Source organism: Drosophila yakuba, chromosome 3R, assembly GCF_016746365.2.
Source record: "Drosophila yakuba strain Tai18E2 chromosome 3R, Prin_Dyak_Tai18E2_2.1, whole genome shotgun sequence".
In the NCBI taxonomy this organism is placed as follows: Eukaryota; Metazoa; Arthropoda; class Insecta; order Diptera; family Drosophilidae; genus Drosophila; species Drosophila yakuba.
The window spans coordinates 19,866,369-19,883,143 of NC_052530.2; the positions used below are offsets into that span (position 1 = coordinate 19,866,369).

Consider the following 16,775-nt stretch of genomic DNA (forward strand, 5'->3'; position numbering starts at 1 on the left):
AATTGTAATATGTATATTCTAAGCGGTTGTCTTTTTAAAGTTTACTCTGTATTCCGTACCCTTTATATATTTACTACCATTACTGCTTATTAATCTAAATTAAGAAAAACACAATTTATACAGGCATGAAAGGGCTTAAAATAAATTGGAAATTAAATCGTTATCCGGATTAGCAAGACTTTACTGCGACTCTTAGTCAATTCATTTTAAAAGTAAGTAGAGTTGTAGCATAATTTTAGGCAGTCACATGGGCTTTCTTTCTCGCCATCTCTCTCCCAGTTTGTGATTGTTAGTTTGTATTTGTGCACGTCTCTATGCATATGCATCTGTATTTGTACGATTAAACTCACCTACCAACACCCAAAGTTGGCCGCATCTTTTGTGCTTCGGCACCTTCATTCAGTCGCTTATCCACGCTCGCCGGTCATCCACGCTTATCGCGCACACTCTTCTTGTTTTTATTACCAAAAGCAGGCGTAAAAAGTGAAAGACACAACGGATTCTGGAAATCAAAACTAACAAATTTCATCTTGTGAAAACCGAGAGCGAAAGTGACTGCCGGACAAATAACAAAACAACCCGCTAATTAGGCTCCACGCCACGACAAGCAACACCACCGAACTGTGCTCAAGAATTATGAGCCAATGGTGATGATCAGTTACTGTGCGTGTTAATTTCCGGGAAACTGCCTTTGCAAGTGTAAGCAGGTAAAGTCAGAGAGTCGCACAATGCCTCTCCAATCGAACAGCCATCCAAATGCAAATATCTGACCCAGTTTCAGTTTCATGAGTGACCAACAAAAACAAAGGCCAACAGCTGGCAAGCCGGTTGCACTTATCAACCGAAAAAATGGAAACCTGTTTGCAGTGGAAATGCGCTGCATGTCCGTATGCATTTGGCCCAGTGGTTAAAAGTGAAATTCCATGCGGTTGCTAACTCCGCCAGCTGCCTTCGTTGGGTTCTTAAGCTTCTTAAACACCCTACCCGCCCACCTAGAGTTATTAGCGCATGCCAGATGGGAATCTCAACGCGCTCTAATACCCATTAGAATCCCAATTAGTGTTTTGCTGGGCTTGCGTGCTCGTCGGTTGTACGTTCTCAGAACGAAGCAAACCGAAAATAATATAGCTATTCTTAGAGTGATAAACAAATTAGGAGCATGCCAGAAGAAAGTAAACAAAAGGCCGAAGCAAAGCCAAGCCCGAATTGTGGTTCGACCCAGATAATCACACTTAATTGAAAACGTAACCTTTCAGAATTATTTGCAGCCGATAAACCGCAGCCACATGTGCGCGGCATTGCGGTGGCAAAATGCTTTTTATTCCAAGTTCGAGGTATTTTTACTACACTTTTTATTGTCCTTTGGCCAATTATTTATTATTTGTTGCGCTCCCCAGCAGATGGATCGTAAAAAGTACGTTGAATCCGATCTATTTGGACTTAATAAGCCATTAGTGAGTGAAGTTGGTTAACCGCAACGAAAGTGAGTTCGCTATAGATTTCTCTGGAACGCAACTGAAGAAATGCAGACGGGGCTAAAAAACTCTTGAAAATATTTGCACGCTAACACAAATCACACCACACACTTGGCGAACTAAGTTACAGGCACGCACAAAGTGAAATTAGCAATCTATTAGATTGCAATCTACATTCACTAGGCGTTCGACTGAAACCGAAAGTCGGCCCCAGCATTGGAACAATTTAATGAAATGCAAATACTTTAAGCTTTACATAACCGCTTGTCAAGCGATGTTGGATGTTCGGATGCCTGCCTGCCCGAGGAATTGTCACATAAAAATGCAATAAAATCTCACGGAAATGCTGCGACTGACAGTGGCAAAACAACGACAACTCGTAGGGAAAGCTTGTTACCTTCCGAAAACGTAGTCTGCTTGCCAGCCGAGAGCTGGCCATTTCCAAGTGCCATTAAGATAGATGTAATTGAATCATTATTAAAAAGAGCACTCGAGTGAAAGCCAACAGCAGAACAGCAGTCGTAAGCAAATATCTCTGGAGTGTTGCATAAATCGCAACCATAATCTTTATGAACATATTTCTCTATTAGACACATATTTCTCTCCTCATTTATTAATCATTTTTATTATAATGTTTAATCAAAAGAATCAAATATTTTATAAAAACAACAATAACATTAACATAAACAACCGGCTCAAGCTAAGCAACAATTTGTGTATTAAAATGTTTAAGGTTATGTTTAAGCTATGCTTCTAAGGCGCTAACCTTTTAAGACAACTAACGGTTGCAGCTGGGTCTTCGACTTGGCTTGAACCCGCGAAGAACTTACATCATATGGCTTGGTTTCTTTATTTCTACGGAGCGTGTTCTGCTGTCGCCGACTCCCTAAACTTGATTTAGCTGGCCATTATTTTTATAGCAATTGTGTACTTGCTGGCATATGGCTATTACTGTTGGCATGACATAAGCCGCCATGGCACTTTAATAGAATGCCTTTAATATGAAAAGCCATAACATCGCGAAGAGTTACATGTTACATATGTCGTTTATGCACATTACGCATTAGTAGCGTCTGCAGAGAGCAACTAAGTCGCAGCTCGTTAAAAATAATAATAATAAGTGGTTCTCCAGTATACAGCTGTGCACGTAAAGCTGTCTAATTGATTGCATTGGAACATGATTATAAGCAGCTAAGTGGCTCCTGAGCTGACTTTCATGTCTAGGCCGAAATCTACCTTCAGCTAATTAGAATGCCGGGAATGCCACAGGTCTCAGACGGGTTCGGAGACACAGTTCAGCAGTAATAATGCGCACTCATATTGATATCTTGATCAAAACTGACATATTACCTTAAGCACTTTCAATGACCCATGCACAACAAAAGTCAAAAAGCATATACATGTGTACATATGACAATTCTCTTGTTGCTCTTCTCATCGGAAGTGGTACAAGTAATGGCGATTGTATTTGACAACTTGATTGCTTTTGTCGCCCAGAACGGCTTTTCTGTTCTGTTCTGAATTCTCGCGGTGTGAACAATAGTAACAATTTTTTTTCAAAATTTTCATTTTTCGGCTTATTTTAGTAGGTCAACTTTTGATTCAATCACGTTAGAACCAAATAAAGAGTGCTATTTTTGATATGCAACATATAACGAATTCTTTGGCTGTATTTTTAAAAAGGTCTACTCATCGAAATCGTCGATAAGTATGTAACATTAATCAGGATCAATCCAGTCAATATGGCCATCCTTACCTACACACAAATTATGCTAGCAATTAGTATACATTTATCAGACTCAAGATCGAAAATACTTTATGAGATTAAAACAATATTGTAATTTCGACGCAATAAAAAAGAAACGCTTCCCTGTCAACGATTTACAAGTCTGTCCCTAGTCTATTGACCCATTTTCTGGTATATATTGATTTTAGGTTGCCGGAATAAGTACTTGGTAACAATATTGGCGCCATAAAAACATAATAAACCACTTTGTCGTTGTAGGGAAACCAGTTCGTTGGACACCAAATGGCCGTGAAAAGCGCCGACTAAGGAAGAGCGGCGCAAAAACTACAAGGAAAATTAACGTCAAGCCAGCAGACAAACTGCACTCGAAGCAATCCGAGGCTAACTGGAAAATGGATAAACAAACATAGAGGAGCGAATGTAGACGAAGCAACTTTCAGCCGCGCCAAGAAATACAGTTAAGGTTTTGCGCGGCGAAAGAATCTAGGAAGAGCGACGTGTGAATGCAGGAGAAGATACCATTTACCAGCTACAAGATACAACCGATAGCTGTAGCGCACTGCAAAAAGTCATCGACGGCCAACTGAATCGCTGAGAGAGGAGCGAAAAGCGAGAGAGCGACCGACCAGTTTGCCTTAAGCCTGGCCATGATCTTGGCCAACTGTTTAGGCCACAACGCGCTCAGTTGTTAGCCAGACGCGCACGCATGCGCACACGAGACGCGCGAACAGGTGATTTGCATATACACGAGATACAAGTATCTTCCAGATACGAAACCGTTAGGCCGTAGGTGTGTCGCAGTGAAGTAATTGCAGGTAGCTCGATTCCCGGCTAGAGCAAATAGAAAACGCGCTAAATGCGACAGCGAAATTCCAAACAAACCAGTCGAAAACAAACACAAAGAAGAAAGTACTATTTAAATCAATACAAAAGAAATTGAGCTGCTGAAAAAAATCGTCTGACAAGCAATGAAATAGAATTAGCTTGTTAAGCCGGGTGCCTCATAAATTGATTTGTCGATTGGCTAATGACGATTGGCCAACAACGGCCGGCTTTTGTGTCCGCTAAAACGAAGAGTTCCCAAACACATACCCCGGTGAAATCAGTTAAATAAACAGTTAGCTTGCAGTTAAATTGCAGGGCCAAGGTGGAATTGCAATAGGAAAAGACATAGTGATTGCAATTGCATTTGCAATTGCAGGTTGAAGGTGTGAAGGTGTAAAGCAGCTGTCAGCAGTGCTAACTGGCTGAGTGAAACCGAAATAAAACGAAACTGAAATGCCCAACACATACAGTGCTTTGCCCCATAATTGGAGCTCCGGTGAGAGCCATCCACAGTGGACATCCTCCAGTAGAAATCGCAAATGCCACCCAGTGAGCATGGCCAGATCAACGAGTGGTCACTTGATTTTCCTCCTCTTGATCTGCCTGCTAAACTCGGCCGCCAAAGCGGATGGATCGGCTGGGAATGGTCGTCTTGGACGCCATCGCTCCACCACTCCTATGAGCCACCTGTCCACGGAACCGCAGCCAATCGAGGAGCAGGAGACGGTTACCGATTCACCAACGGATTCCCCAGAGGAGCTGGAGTCAACGATGACGACGGAACTGCCGGCGGAAGATGACTGGCAGCCTCTGGTGAATGCCAGTAAGTTTTCCACGAGGAAGCCGATGGACAAAGTGACTCTCGGCGATTCCCTGCTCCTCAGACTGGCCCGGCGATTTGCCAGTGGAAACGAGCTGTGGGACGGCCTTGTCCGCGATTGCTATCTAAAGCCAGATGTATCCTGCTTCCAAAAGAACGTCTTCAGCTACCTGGATACCGCTCTGGATGTACAGGATGTGAATGTGACGCAAAGGCTGAAGTTCCTCAAGAACCAAGTGGACTACCAAGTGGAAAAAGAGAGGGAGGAGCACACGGAGGCACGTGCCGGTAAGTGGAAAGGAATTTTCCATGTTTTTTAAGGTTGCGATTTTTTGCCTTTTACTGTTAGTAACAACACGTTGCTAGGGCCTAAAAATACTTTATAACTGATCATAACACAAGTACCACATTTTCATTCGCATTTGATTAGCTGAAGCAGTTTTTACAGTCATAATACGACTAAATGTTTGCTTTAAAGGTTTGTTATTTCAAATTGTGATTCATTTAAACTTGTAGTTTAAAAGTGAAACCGCATATTTATTTCCAATGTTCCTAATGTTTATTCTTTATTCAGGACAGTTAGCTGGCAATGAATTCATTGCTTTTAAATTAGGTTTTTTCACCAATAAGCTTTAGCTAACAGCTACTTATGTAAGAGCCCTTGTGTACGATCGGTTTTCACATCGATTCTTTTTCTCGTTTTTGTCTACCTATACCCGAGCACGTCCAAACAAAAATGCCGCTGCCTCTTTCAGTAACTTTCACTTGCCGCGTTTTGATTTGATTTTTTACGATTTTAGCTGCGCCAGAGAGCAGTAAAGTATCTGCTGCGGCAACGATCTCCCGTTTATGTGAGTCACGGAACTTTGACTGCTCTCAATTATGCGGCTATTTATCCGGAATCACATCAGATGTTTTCTTTGGCTCATAGCATGGCCATTAACGGCTATCGGGTCGGTCACAAATTATGTAAGCGGCTAGAAGTTTTTCAAGTCTTAAAGAATTAAAGTAGTGGGATATAAATAAATTCAAAAATATAAATCAAATGGTAAAAACGCCAAATCAAAGCAATTAAAATAGCAAATAATAAAATGAAAAAAATTCAATATTTTTTTCAAATCTGTGGGCGTGGCAACATCAGAAAACCAACTTCCTTTCCATCTTTCTTCTGTTATTTACATTTTGTATTAGTATACCCTTTAAATAAACGATTAATAATTTTTTCTTTGTTCTTCAGTCTATTTAACCAAATTTACAATAATAATAATGTTTAATTAAGCAGGATATATCTATCAAATTAGCATATGAACATATTACGGCAATTTTCATTTAAGCTGTTTTAAGTAAACATGTACATCCTTTACATCAAGTTGCGCTAGAACATCCGCTCATCGAGCACCCTGAGAAGTGGAAATCGCTTTCAGGAAAACTTTCATTAACCCAAAAGCGTCACTCATAAATCTCTTAATTCTCACTCTTAATTCTCTTATTCACCGATTCCCCTTATTTCCAAGCAGCCAGTGCGGACACCCCGATCGAGGAAGTGACCAGCGCTCTATATGGCAAGAGTATCAAGTTTGCTATGACCCACGATCTGGAGGTGGATCTGCCTGAGGTTATGTTCAATGGCGCCACATTTCGCATCTCGCCGCGGGCCATCGAAGGCAACGGAATCATCGCCAAGCTGGAGCTGATTCCCAAACAGGTAGTCAAGGCCCGACTTGCCGGGGCGATAATCCAGAAGAAGATACGTAAGTAATACTCGCAATTTGTTTTACCATCACGCAGTTGCAGATGCAGATGCAAATGCAGATGCGGTTCTGCAGTAGAGGCCGCTTTCACTCTCTGGTCAAACGGCATCCAAAAGTCTGATTCGCTTGCTACTTTCGTTTGTACAGAAAAATTTCTACGCAGCAAACTGGTGCTGTCATTCCTCGCATTGCTGCTGATCATTAAAATCATCAAGATCAAGTTGTTCTGGCTGCTGCCAATCGTCATCGGAGTTGGTGCCGCCAAGAAGCTGCTCCTAAAGTTCCTGCTCTTCCTGTTCCCAGCGCTGTCGCATCTCTTCAAGCTCTGCTCGCACTACCAGCAATCCTATCACGCACCCGCCAAGTACCACCACCACCATCACCTCATCGATCATCATCACACGGTAAGCGCAAGAGGTTGATGAATTTGCACAAATTGCAGCTCAACTACTCTCTGGAAAGTTGATTAACGAAATTGAAGACAATTTGCTTGTCTTGGTTTGCAATGGTTCAAGCTGTTTCCCAAAAATGTGGATTAGACTTGGAATCCCAAAAACTTATCAGGATTTGCCAAAAATGATTTGATAAAAGCATAAAACTCTAAAAACTTATAGCACATTTGATTAGAATCTTTGGTCCAATATTTTTAGTTCTGAAAGTAGTTCGATTGCATCTTAAAAACCAATGCAAACCCCTAGCGTACTTACTTGTATATTATTGATACAAGCAAACACAAAAGACTAAAATTATTTTAATATTATTTAAATTATATAAATATAATGGTAGGCATTTTACTAACATATCTGTTACCGTTTTTAAATTATATAAGCCATGTACAGCGAATACATTTTGATGAGACTGAAATATGGCATTTGGTTAAACAAAATTTCTTCCATTCCTAAAAATATTGCTAACGGGTTTGGGCTGGGCCGCTTTTAATTCGGATGTATTTTTGGAGAAATTTTATTAATAATCTCGATGAGATTCAGTGTTGTCTATTAGCCTGCCGGTCAGAAGTTGCTTTTGTTCGCGCCCCGGAAATTCAATTAGAAAAGTCTAAAAGCGCGTCCTCCGCCGCCAGTTGAAAAGTATTTCCATTGAAGGTTCTCGAATCCAAGTTTGCATATGTAGCACGTGCCCTCGAAATGAGCTCACGATGAAGCAGACAGCTCGGAGCTTGACATGTCGTCAAATGAAATCCGTCATTCAATTGGGCCGTTAGCAGGCAATAGACATGGCCAAGGCTGTTGCCAAGCCGTTTTCTCACAAAAGAGTGCACACGCGTAGACACTCGTATTTATGAGATGTTTATGCTCGCATACGCAAGCGAGAATGCCGATAGAAATTGAAATTTAACTGGGACCAGAGCCTGAGCTGTCAGGATAATCCGGGTTTTAATGCTTGCAAACGGCCATCCTTTCTCGACTAGTATTTCCCCTTGTGCTAACTTCATAAATCGACCGCTTTGGCAATTATAATCCTTTACACACGTCGTTTAATGTCGTTTAACCTATGAGAGCTGGAGAAAGTGGAGCTTATCTTGTCTCGCAGTGGAATAAATGAATTTCTAAATATTTCAGGTGCTAAAAGAGGAAAGTATTGGCGGCAATAAGAAATGGAATAAAAATAATAGAATAGCTTATATATGTATATTCCAAGTGTGAGTTTACACCTGGGTGGCCAATGAAATGCGCATATTTTCCAGACAACCAGTATGCAGTCTTTAAACATTCGCATTGCCTTCCCTGTCTGCTTTCGCACTCGGTGTAAATTAAATGAAATCACCAAGTGAAAGACTTTGCAGCCACGAGGACTCAGAAACACACGCTTAACATGTCGTCTGTTTGTGAGCGTTTGTCACCTCTTTGCTAGGAGAAGTTTTCCGGCCGCACAGCATGAAATATGATTCGAACTTGGCGCACAATAAAAATCACAAATAATAGGCAGAACTTAAACTTCGAGTCCAATTGCCAGGCAATGACACAGCCGCATATCTCCGTATTTTAGTCGTTATTTACGACTTTGTGGCAGTCATTGAACCGACTTTCTGAGCCAAAGCCATCGCAGCCCCAAGACAAAGTCGCCAGAATAATGCGTATTATTTGGTCGGTTCAAACATGACTATAAATAGCAAACAAGATGTCATAATGGAAGGGGGGGTACTTGAAAGGGAAGCCCTCCAGAGCAATGAGAAAAGTTTTGCTGCTGAGTTCATTAAATGTCATCTCGAAGCCTTCTAGCAACGACTGTGTTATTACACATTTTGAACTCAGAGTCTCTCTTGGCAGCACTTGCAATACAAATGTATTGCAATCTGTCTTTTATATCTGGGGATTTCGAATGTAAATCTTCAATCTATAAATTATCAACTTGTTATACTCCAAATATGAACACAGCTGAAAGCTTTAACATTCTTATTCTTGATTAATTGATGAAAAAACTTAACACTTACAATTCTTAAATATAATAAGAAAAAGCCTCAATGGCTTTTTGAACTAAAAAGGTCATATTACATTTATTTTCCTTCGATTCTCAGGTTGTTCCGCCATGGCACAGTGGTGAGCACCACTCGGTTCCGGAAATCATTTATACCCACCCGCCGAAGGGCCATCCCTCCGCCTATCTCCATGGCGCTCCGGTGCATGAGAGCTACGGACCCGGATTCGAGCACTTCGAGGGTGCCTGGGAGAACAGTGGACCTGGCCTGGGATCCGAGTAAGTTCCGCTTCTCTAGACAGCACCCACGCTTTATGCATCCGCATCCGTAACTGTTACTGTAACTGCCTGTTTCTGTGTCTGTGTCTTGTCTCTAAACCACACTCGAACATACCACACACACATCTGACTTGCATCACCGAACCATAGATACATAGGCGATATAAATCGCGTTGCACAAATAGAGGAGAATGCCCATTACTTTAAGCCCCACCCGGCAAACGATGCCGGTGTCCTGCATGCTTGGGGCCTTGGCATCACACAACAGGCACAACAGGCACAACATCAGACGCACCAGCCACATCAAAGATGGCCTGTCACCCAGCAGGCGAGGCCACCCACCCAGCTCAAACAGCAGACGCAGCAGCAGCAAACGCAGCAGCAGCAGCAACAACAGCAGCAGCAGCAGCAGATCAAGCTTCATCTGCAACAGCAATTAAGTGCTCAGAAAGTACAAGCCTCTAGTCACAGTTTAAACCCATTTCAAAGTCAGGACAAACAAAGGTACATGCCACTCAGGGGCAACCAACAAACCAACAAACTATGTAGTACACCCACGCACAACGAAAACTCACACGCACCTCCACAGAAACACACACCACACACCCATTTATATAGTCTACTAACATAACTTCCCTACTATTTACCCTTTTTTATGATAACCATTGAGTTCCAATTTCTATTTGCTTTCTATACCATTTTATTCTTAAAGCTTTATGAAAATATTATCTTTATGAAACAGGGAAAACATGATGTTTTACATTAATTTGTATGATTTTTCAACACTCAATTTGCACGACCCTATATAAACGATAGATTTTCTGGTAGCCTGCTATAAATGTATATATAAATGTATAAATGTATGTATAGAGATCCATTTGAAGGGGAATTTGCGGAATCTGTTTGTGTTCTTACCACTCCTTTTTCCTTCCTGTTCCGGCTTATCCAAATGTAATTAAAATTGTTTAATGAAAGCCAAACAACAACCGCTGCTGCTGTTTGGCAATTGTTGCCAATTAAAAAGAGCAGCAAAAAGGGAAATATGACACAGCTCTCCCAATGGCACTACTATTGCCTCACCCTGCCTGATGGCCACACCTGTCTGCAGCACCTAATTTCCCCCGCTTTTCCAGCTCAAGGCCGGCACACACGCAGCACCATCCGGTGTACGTTCCAGGACACGGACACCATCCGCCGCAAAATGTTCCCGGACTCACGGCAGCCGCACAAATAGCCGCGCAGTACGATCCAGCGCGCAACAATCAACATCCGCAGCAGCCGCAGCAAGCGCCGCAGCAGCAGAATCAAGCTGTTCAGGAGCCACAACTTTCGGTGAGTATCACATTACAGACCATTAGGTATGTTTATTACTAAACACCCACCAGCCAAATGGAATACGCACATGTGCATTTATTGTAATGGCAGCTAAGTACGTATGTACATAAAAAAGGACTCTGTGAAATCAGATATCCCACATATGGTTATGGGTGCCATTTCCTTTTTGAAATCAGGTAAAACACACTAAGGAAAATAGGTTTCAGCATGGATGATACTTGCAGCAAGCAAGAGATCATCCTAAAGGTGTGCAAAGTTTTAACATTAGGGGAAAATGAGTGAATAGGGTACATTTCAATTTAGAGAGTTCAAGCTTGCAATTTAAATTTGTATCCTATCCTATTATATACATATGTATATAAAGACTGTGACTTTCCCAGCCAGCACGGTTCCGAGTAGGCGGACTCGACTATCTACGACTTCTGGCCAACTCCCCTCATTAGTGGCTCCCATTCGCAAATTGTACATCTTCAAAGCTGGATAACAACACACTCAATCAGGCTGCTGCAGTTTCACTTGCGAACAATCGTCTGGCACATGGCTGTCTTTATTGACGCTTTCCTCAAAAGTGCAAATTGTTTTCCTATGATGCAAATTGCCTTGTCTGCGTGGAAGGTGTGTGTATGGTGACTTCTTTTCTCTTTTTGCCCAGCGACACCATTTCGTGGACTGCAAACTGCAGGCCCTGCAAGTTGAATGGCTTGGCAAACAGTCTGGCCAGCTCAACGACAATTGCTAGCAGCCCACCAACTGACTGACTGACTGACTGCTTTTCACTTTCAAGTGAGCAAAATGCCGGCCATGTGAGCACGGCTTTCGGTCACTTGGGCACTTGACAACGAAGCCATAATTAAAATGCACTTTGCCATTGCACTGCACAGCATAATCTGTAGGCTTGCAAAACAGCCCGCTGTTCAGCTTAATTAAATGAGCACACCTCGCAATAGCCAAGTACCGAATATGATGGGAACTACGGAGTTGTCGGGAAAGTGTGCCAGCGGGTTTGGTTTCGGGTCCGATGCTCCGATGAGCTGTCCGCAACAGAAGGTTAGCAGCTCACGCAAACTCAACCCTTTTCACACAAAGTGGCATTTGCTGCAACTTCCCACATAATGTGTATGGTTGGTCAGATAAGCTGACCATGTTATTAAAGCTTATGGATATGGTTTGCAACTTTTGAAATAATTAGATTTCCTAAGCAGCAAATCTAGAACAGTAGTTAACAATTGTATCCGAGCTACCTTACATGTAAATAATATCTATTTTAAATTTCTGTAAATCAACATTACTTTCAAAAAGGTAATTTTACAAGAATCCAACATAAAACTAAACCTAATCGATGAAAATACGTACATATATGTATGTAAATGCACACTAGAATTGCATTTCCTTGTAATATTGCTTTTGACTAGGAAAAAAACACTAATTGAAACACTCATTGAAACATTTTGTGTAATACCTATATTTCTATTGTTCGATCAATTTGTAATAAAGTTCAATTATTCAAGTGCATAATCCTCCACTTTTTTCCAGCCCGAATTAGCAGCCCAGCTGAAGGAGGCTATACGCATTCAGGCCGAGCAGCGCCTCATCCAGCAGCAGCAGAAGATACTGGAGCACCAGCCATTCGTGCAGGATGGACAGGTTTGCAATTGCCCATATCCGCCACTCAAATGTGCGACCATGATGAATAACTTGTGCGCCTCTTTTTTGTGACTTTCCAGCCGCTGTATCCGCTCAACTACGATCCGTTCTACAGTCCCATTCTGTTGAAAATCGACAAAATCATCGAGCAGCTCGGAGTGAAAAACGAACTGTGCAAGGAGCGCATTGTGTGCAGCATGTACAAGGATCCTGCCACCTACAGTCCGCACAGCAATTTCATTTCCGCGGAACTGAGTCGGTAAGTTGGCGACCAGAGTGGAGCAGAGTGTGATTTTAAAAGAAATACGAAAGTTTAAGAGGAGTACACATGCTCCATACTCAGAATTAGAATTCCATTTGAAAATTCTAATTCGATTTCCTTTATGCTTATTTCTCGATTTCTTAGTTAAGTAACAATGGTTCAAAATATGACTTAGCAAGAGATTACATTTATTTAAGTTTGTACGAAAAACTTTCCAATCGAACGATCTCCGTTCATTGGTCATAAACGTTTGAGTCAAGCTGGCTTTATGGTTGTGGGCCGTGAACTCCGACTTGTCATTTGCCACAAAATGTGTCATTCTGTGCTCTAATTGCTCAAGGCATTGTGAATTGTGATGCCAGGCAGTCAAAACTGAGATACATTTTGCAGCAAAGCTGGCCAAGTTGAATTTTCATGCCTTTTTAGCTGCGGGTGAAGGCTTTATGGTCCACCACGGATTCGGTGCCCCATCATTGCCAATCAATTAATAGGCAAGAGCGTGAAAAGAAAGTGGAACTCGGAGTGCAGCTGTCGGAGTGCAGCTTGTCGTTGCAAGTTCGTGGCTGTCGCGTCGCATCTCCTAATTGAACTGCACACTGCACACTGCACACTGCACACTGCACATGGGCAGCCAAGTGGAACCGCTTGCTACAGCCGCGTGCCATCGTCATCATAGTCATCATCATAGTTATGGGATGGAGTGTAGGTGACTTCCACCCATGTCGGTCACTCTGCGGGCACTCGAGCATGTCGCAGACCAGATAAACTCCTCATTTGCTATTCATCATATTTCTCATGGCTCATTATCTTTCGGGGCATGCTCATCGTTTTTCTTTTTCTCGCGCTGACAACAATAAGTGCAAAATTGTTAGGCCCAAGATAACAGCCTTGACAAAAATGCGAATGACAGCCCGTTGTCCCTGGATCTGCAGTCCTCCAGATCTAGGTCCTTATGTTTGTGTGATTTATGAGTCGGCGCGTCCATGACAAGTCATTAATTGGGTGGCCCAAAGTGTGCTTAATTGCCTTATCGGGACGCCAATGACAAAGGCTGGGAGCTCAGGTTTTCGGTCATCGTAGTTGAATATTAATTAAAATAAATTGGACTTGTGAAAGCCAACGTTTGTTTAAAGTGTCCCCCCTTTGCAGACATGCGCATCTATAATGACAACAAACATAATTAGTTAAAAGCGTCCTGTATTGTTTCCCAAAATTCCTATTCAATCAGAAGCATCGAACTTATAAAAACAATTTTGGTGCCAGCCCTAGGCAACGGCCGTTCTATTTTAATTAGACTTAATTGTTTTCTCAACGTGTGCCAATAACAAGGTATGGCATAAAAACAACGGGGCCTAATTAAACATAATAAGGCACCGAGTTTTACATGTAAATTCAAAAGTGCACTTTAAAAGAAAATTAATTTAGTTGAGCATAACTACTGAAACAATAAATATCTTCGAAGAAAAAGATCATTTTAGGAAGCAAAAAAATCAAAGAATTTAAAAGCCCTCATGAATGGTTAACCAATCGAATTCCATAGAAAAAACTGGACCTTCTACAAATCAAGTTACAGAAGTTTAAATCCTTCAGTGTTAATTTTATTCTTCTGTAGCTATTTACTTTTGCACAAGAGGCGGAAGATACAAGACATACTGAGACCACATTAAAAGTCAGACAACACATCCTGGCACCAGGTCACGTTCTTCCATTCTTACTCGATGGGCAAAGAGCATAGGGAATCAGTTTGGCCTTGGCTTACGTGAGTGCGGGAGTGATTTTCCGGCCACCACTTTCTGCCACGGCTGACTAGTCACATGAAATCCATTAGCGTCACCCCGCCCACAGAATCAATTGCCACAGACGCCTTCAGTTTAAGAATTGTTGAGCAGCAGCCGGATGAGAAATGGGTATCGGTGGGTTTTTGGGTGAAACACGATGTCTGGCACACAAAAGGCGCGTGTTTGTAAGCCCAAAAGTACGCAAAAGCGACTCGAACTGCTACCATGAAAACTTTACTGCGATGGGCCAAAGTGGCAAAGTTAATTAGCTGACTTCCTGGCACCCAGCAAAAAGGCATTCATAGGCTTTTGCTTTGGCTAAGGCCTGCAGCTGGAAGTAACAAACTAAACACACTCAAAAGAATCATCGCCTTGAATTCCGAAATATGTGTTTAAAAACAGTAGTATTTAATTTCGCTCTGGGTTTAAAGCAACTAAGAGTAATAGGAAATTATGGAAAAATTTTGATTCATATTAATAAAATTTTTATTATTTGAGATAGATTTATTGTTTTTAATTTGAAATAAATGTTTATATGAAGTATATGTAGTAGAAGTTTTATGTAAAATTATATAAGTTCATTTTATAACTTAGTCCAAACCAAAATTCAGGTATCTAATTTTCGAGTGTATATAAAAGCCAAGAAGAGAAGCATCTACAGAAAATACGATTTAATTAAACACGCGAAAGTTGTTAGGCAAAAGTTTATCATTTTGTGTCTTTTGCAGCGATACCAGCGAACTGGAGCCCGTAACGCATGCGAATGAGGCAGTGCGTCGCTTCTACCGACTAATTCAGGCTGCCCGGGATGGACAGGATCAAAAGGACTGCCAGAGCCTGTACCCACAGTGCAATATGCAGGCAAAGTGAGCCGGAGGTCCCCAATCTTCGAATGAAAGAGAGAGAGACGTTAAACGAGAACGAGCAACTTTAAAGTCAACTTTTCCTTGTTAAAAATCGAACTGTAAATAGGATAAAAGTTAGGATAAGCTTAATTTATTTGTTAGACTCTTATTTTTTTATTTATTTATTTATTTATTTATTGTAGTCTAATGGTAAAAAACTAAATGCCAATTTGAGCTTTTTTGTCACGTTACCGCTGCATTAATATTCATTCTGATTTTGTTCAATTTTACATACAAAATATTCACTTCAATCGGATGCGGTCAGTACACTTTTTAAATTTCCCACACACACGTGAATGGCACACGAATAATTCACAGATAATTTACTAAAAATACCATATAATGAAATCAGAATGTTTATTGATTGCCGGCCAAACGAATGCGGCTGCAAATTCAATTAGTCAATACGCAAAAATTGTTATTAGAGGAGTTTTTATCGCCAGCACATAAAGTGAAAAATAAATTGAAATTGTGTTAAATGTGTATCTTTCTTACTTTGGGAAGATTAGTTGGAAAAAAAATAATTAAGAGGGATTTTGTTGGTTCCCAAATATTTGTTCCCGAAAATGCTAGTATAAAATTCAAAAATTATAGTTTCATACCCATATATTTATAATAAACAATATATATGTATATATATATTACTTATGAACTGCCTACGTAAATAATTTCTTGAATTAATTTCATTTGCACCATGCATTACTCAATCATCAGCAAAGTCGAATTGATTTTGGACCTGCTGTAATTGGGCATAAATAATTATACTTCTTTGATTTCGCATGCCTGGCTCTTGAATCGGTGCTGCTAATCCAAGGCAATATGCATAAATATTTTAGAAGGCTATTTTCGTAACCCACATGCTGGGAAATCACTCACCCAGACCAGCAGATTCGACATTATTAACATGTTTTCTTTGCATAAATCAAGGCGCTCCACACTCAGCAGGAATGCCATTCGAAGTTAGAACCGAACGGCGTCTAATTGTCGCTGGCAAATGGAAATTGTGGAAATGGAAGGAAACCTATTTGCATAAATAAATTTATAAGGCGGCAGTGTATTGGCGTTAGAGGCGACTTTGATGTCTCCATGACGAGCACGAACTCATCTGAAATTTATATTTATGTAAATGCCAGGCGCAATTAACACGCACATGTCAAAGCTTTCACTTATTTCTCAGCATAAATATTCGCTATTGCCCAAACAAAAAACAAAGCAAAATGAAAAGCGACAAAAAACACAAAAAATACAACAAAGAGCGGAAGCTTAAATAAGACATTAAGATTCCTGGGCCCAGCCAACTGCACTGACATCAAAACACCGATTGCCAAATTGGCAGCTCATTAAATGCCAAAGCAGCCCAATGACACCCCCTCTACCCCGCCCCTATAATTTTCTTGGACCTGTCTTAATTTGGCCCCCAATACATTTCCGCTCTTCGAACAATTTTTAATGAAATCCAGTTGCACACTCCAAACACGGTTAATTAATTCCAATAACATGAGTATTGTTTTAATAAAA

The 16,775-nt window shown here is 41.1% G+C and overlaps 1 protein-coding gene across 2 annotated transcripts; it reads left to right on the forward strand.

Annotated features, from left to right (window-relative positions):
• The first annotated feature begins 406 nt into the window (after nucleotides 1-406).
• LOC6537595 lies at nucleotides 407-15,736 on the forward strand. Of its 2 annotated transcripts, XM_039375893.1 has the most exons (10): nucleotides 407-707; nucleotides 3,481-5,155; nucleotides 6,385-6,618; nucleotides 6,766-7,022; nucleotides 9,155-9,333; nucleotides 9,484-9,837; nucleotides 10,467-10,665; nucleotides 12,202-12,312; nucleotides 12,393-12,571; nucleotides 15,081-15,736. In XM_039375893.1, the coding sequence occupies exons 2-10, from the start codon at nucleotides 4,501-4,503 to the stop codon at nucleotides 15,220-15,222; spliced, it is 2,310 nt and encodes a 769-aa protein (XP_039231827.1). In that variant the 5' UTR covers nucleotides 407-707; nucleotides 3,481-4,500; the 3' UTR covers nucleotides 15,223-15,736. The 2 variants fall into 2 exon arrangements, with proteins under 2 accessions (XP_039231827.1, XP_002098141.2); XM_002098105.3 differs by lacking the exon at nucleotides 9,484-9,837 and having other exon boundaries at nucleotides 408-707.
• The last annotated feature ends 1,039 nt before the right edge of the window (nucleotides 15,737-16,775 follow it).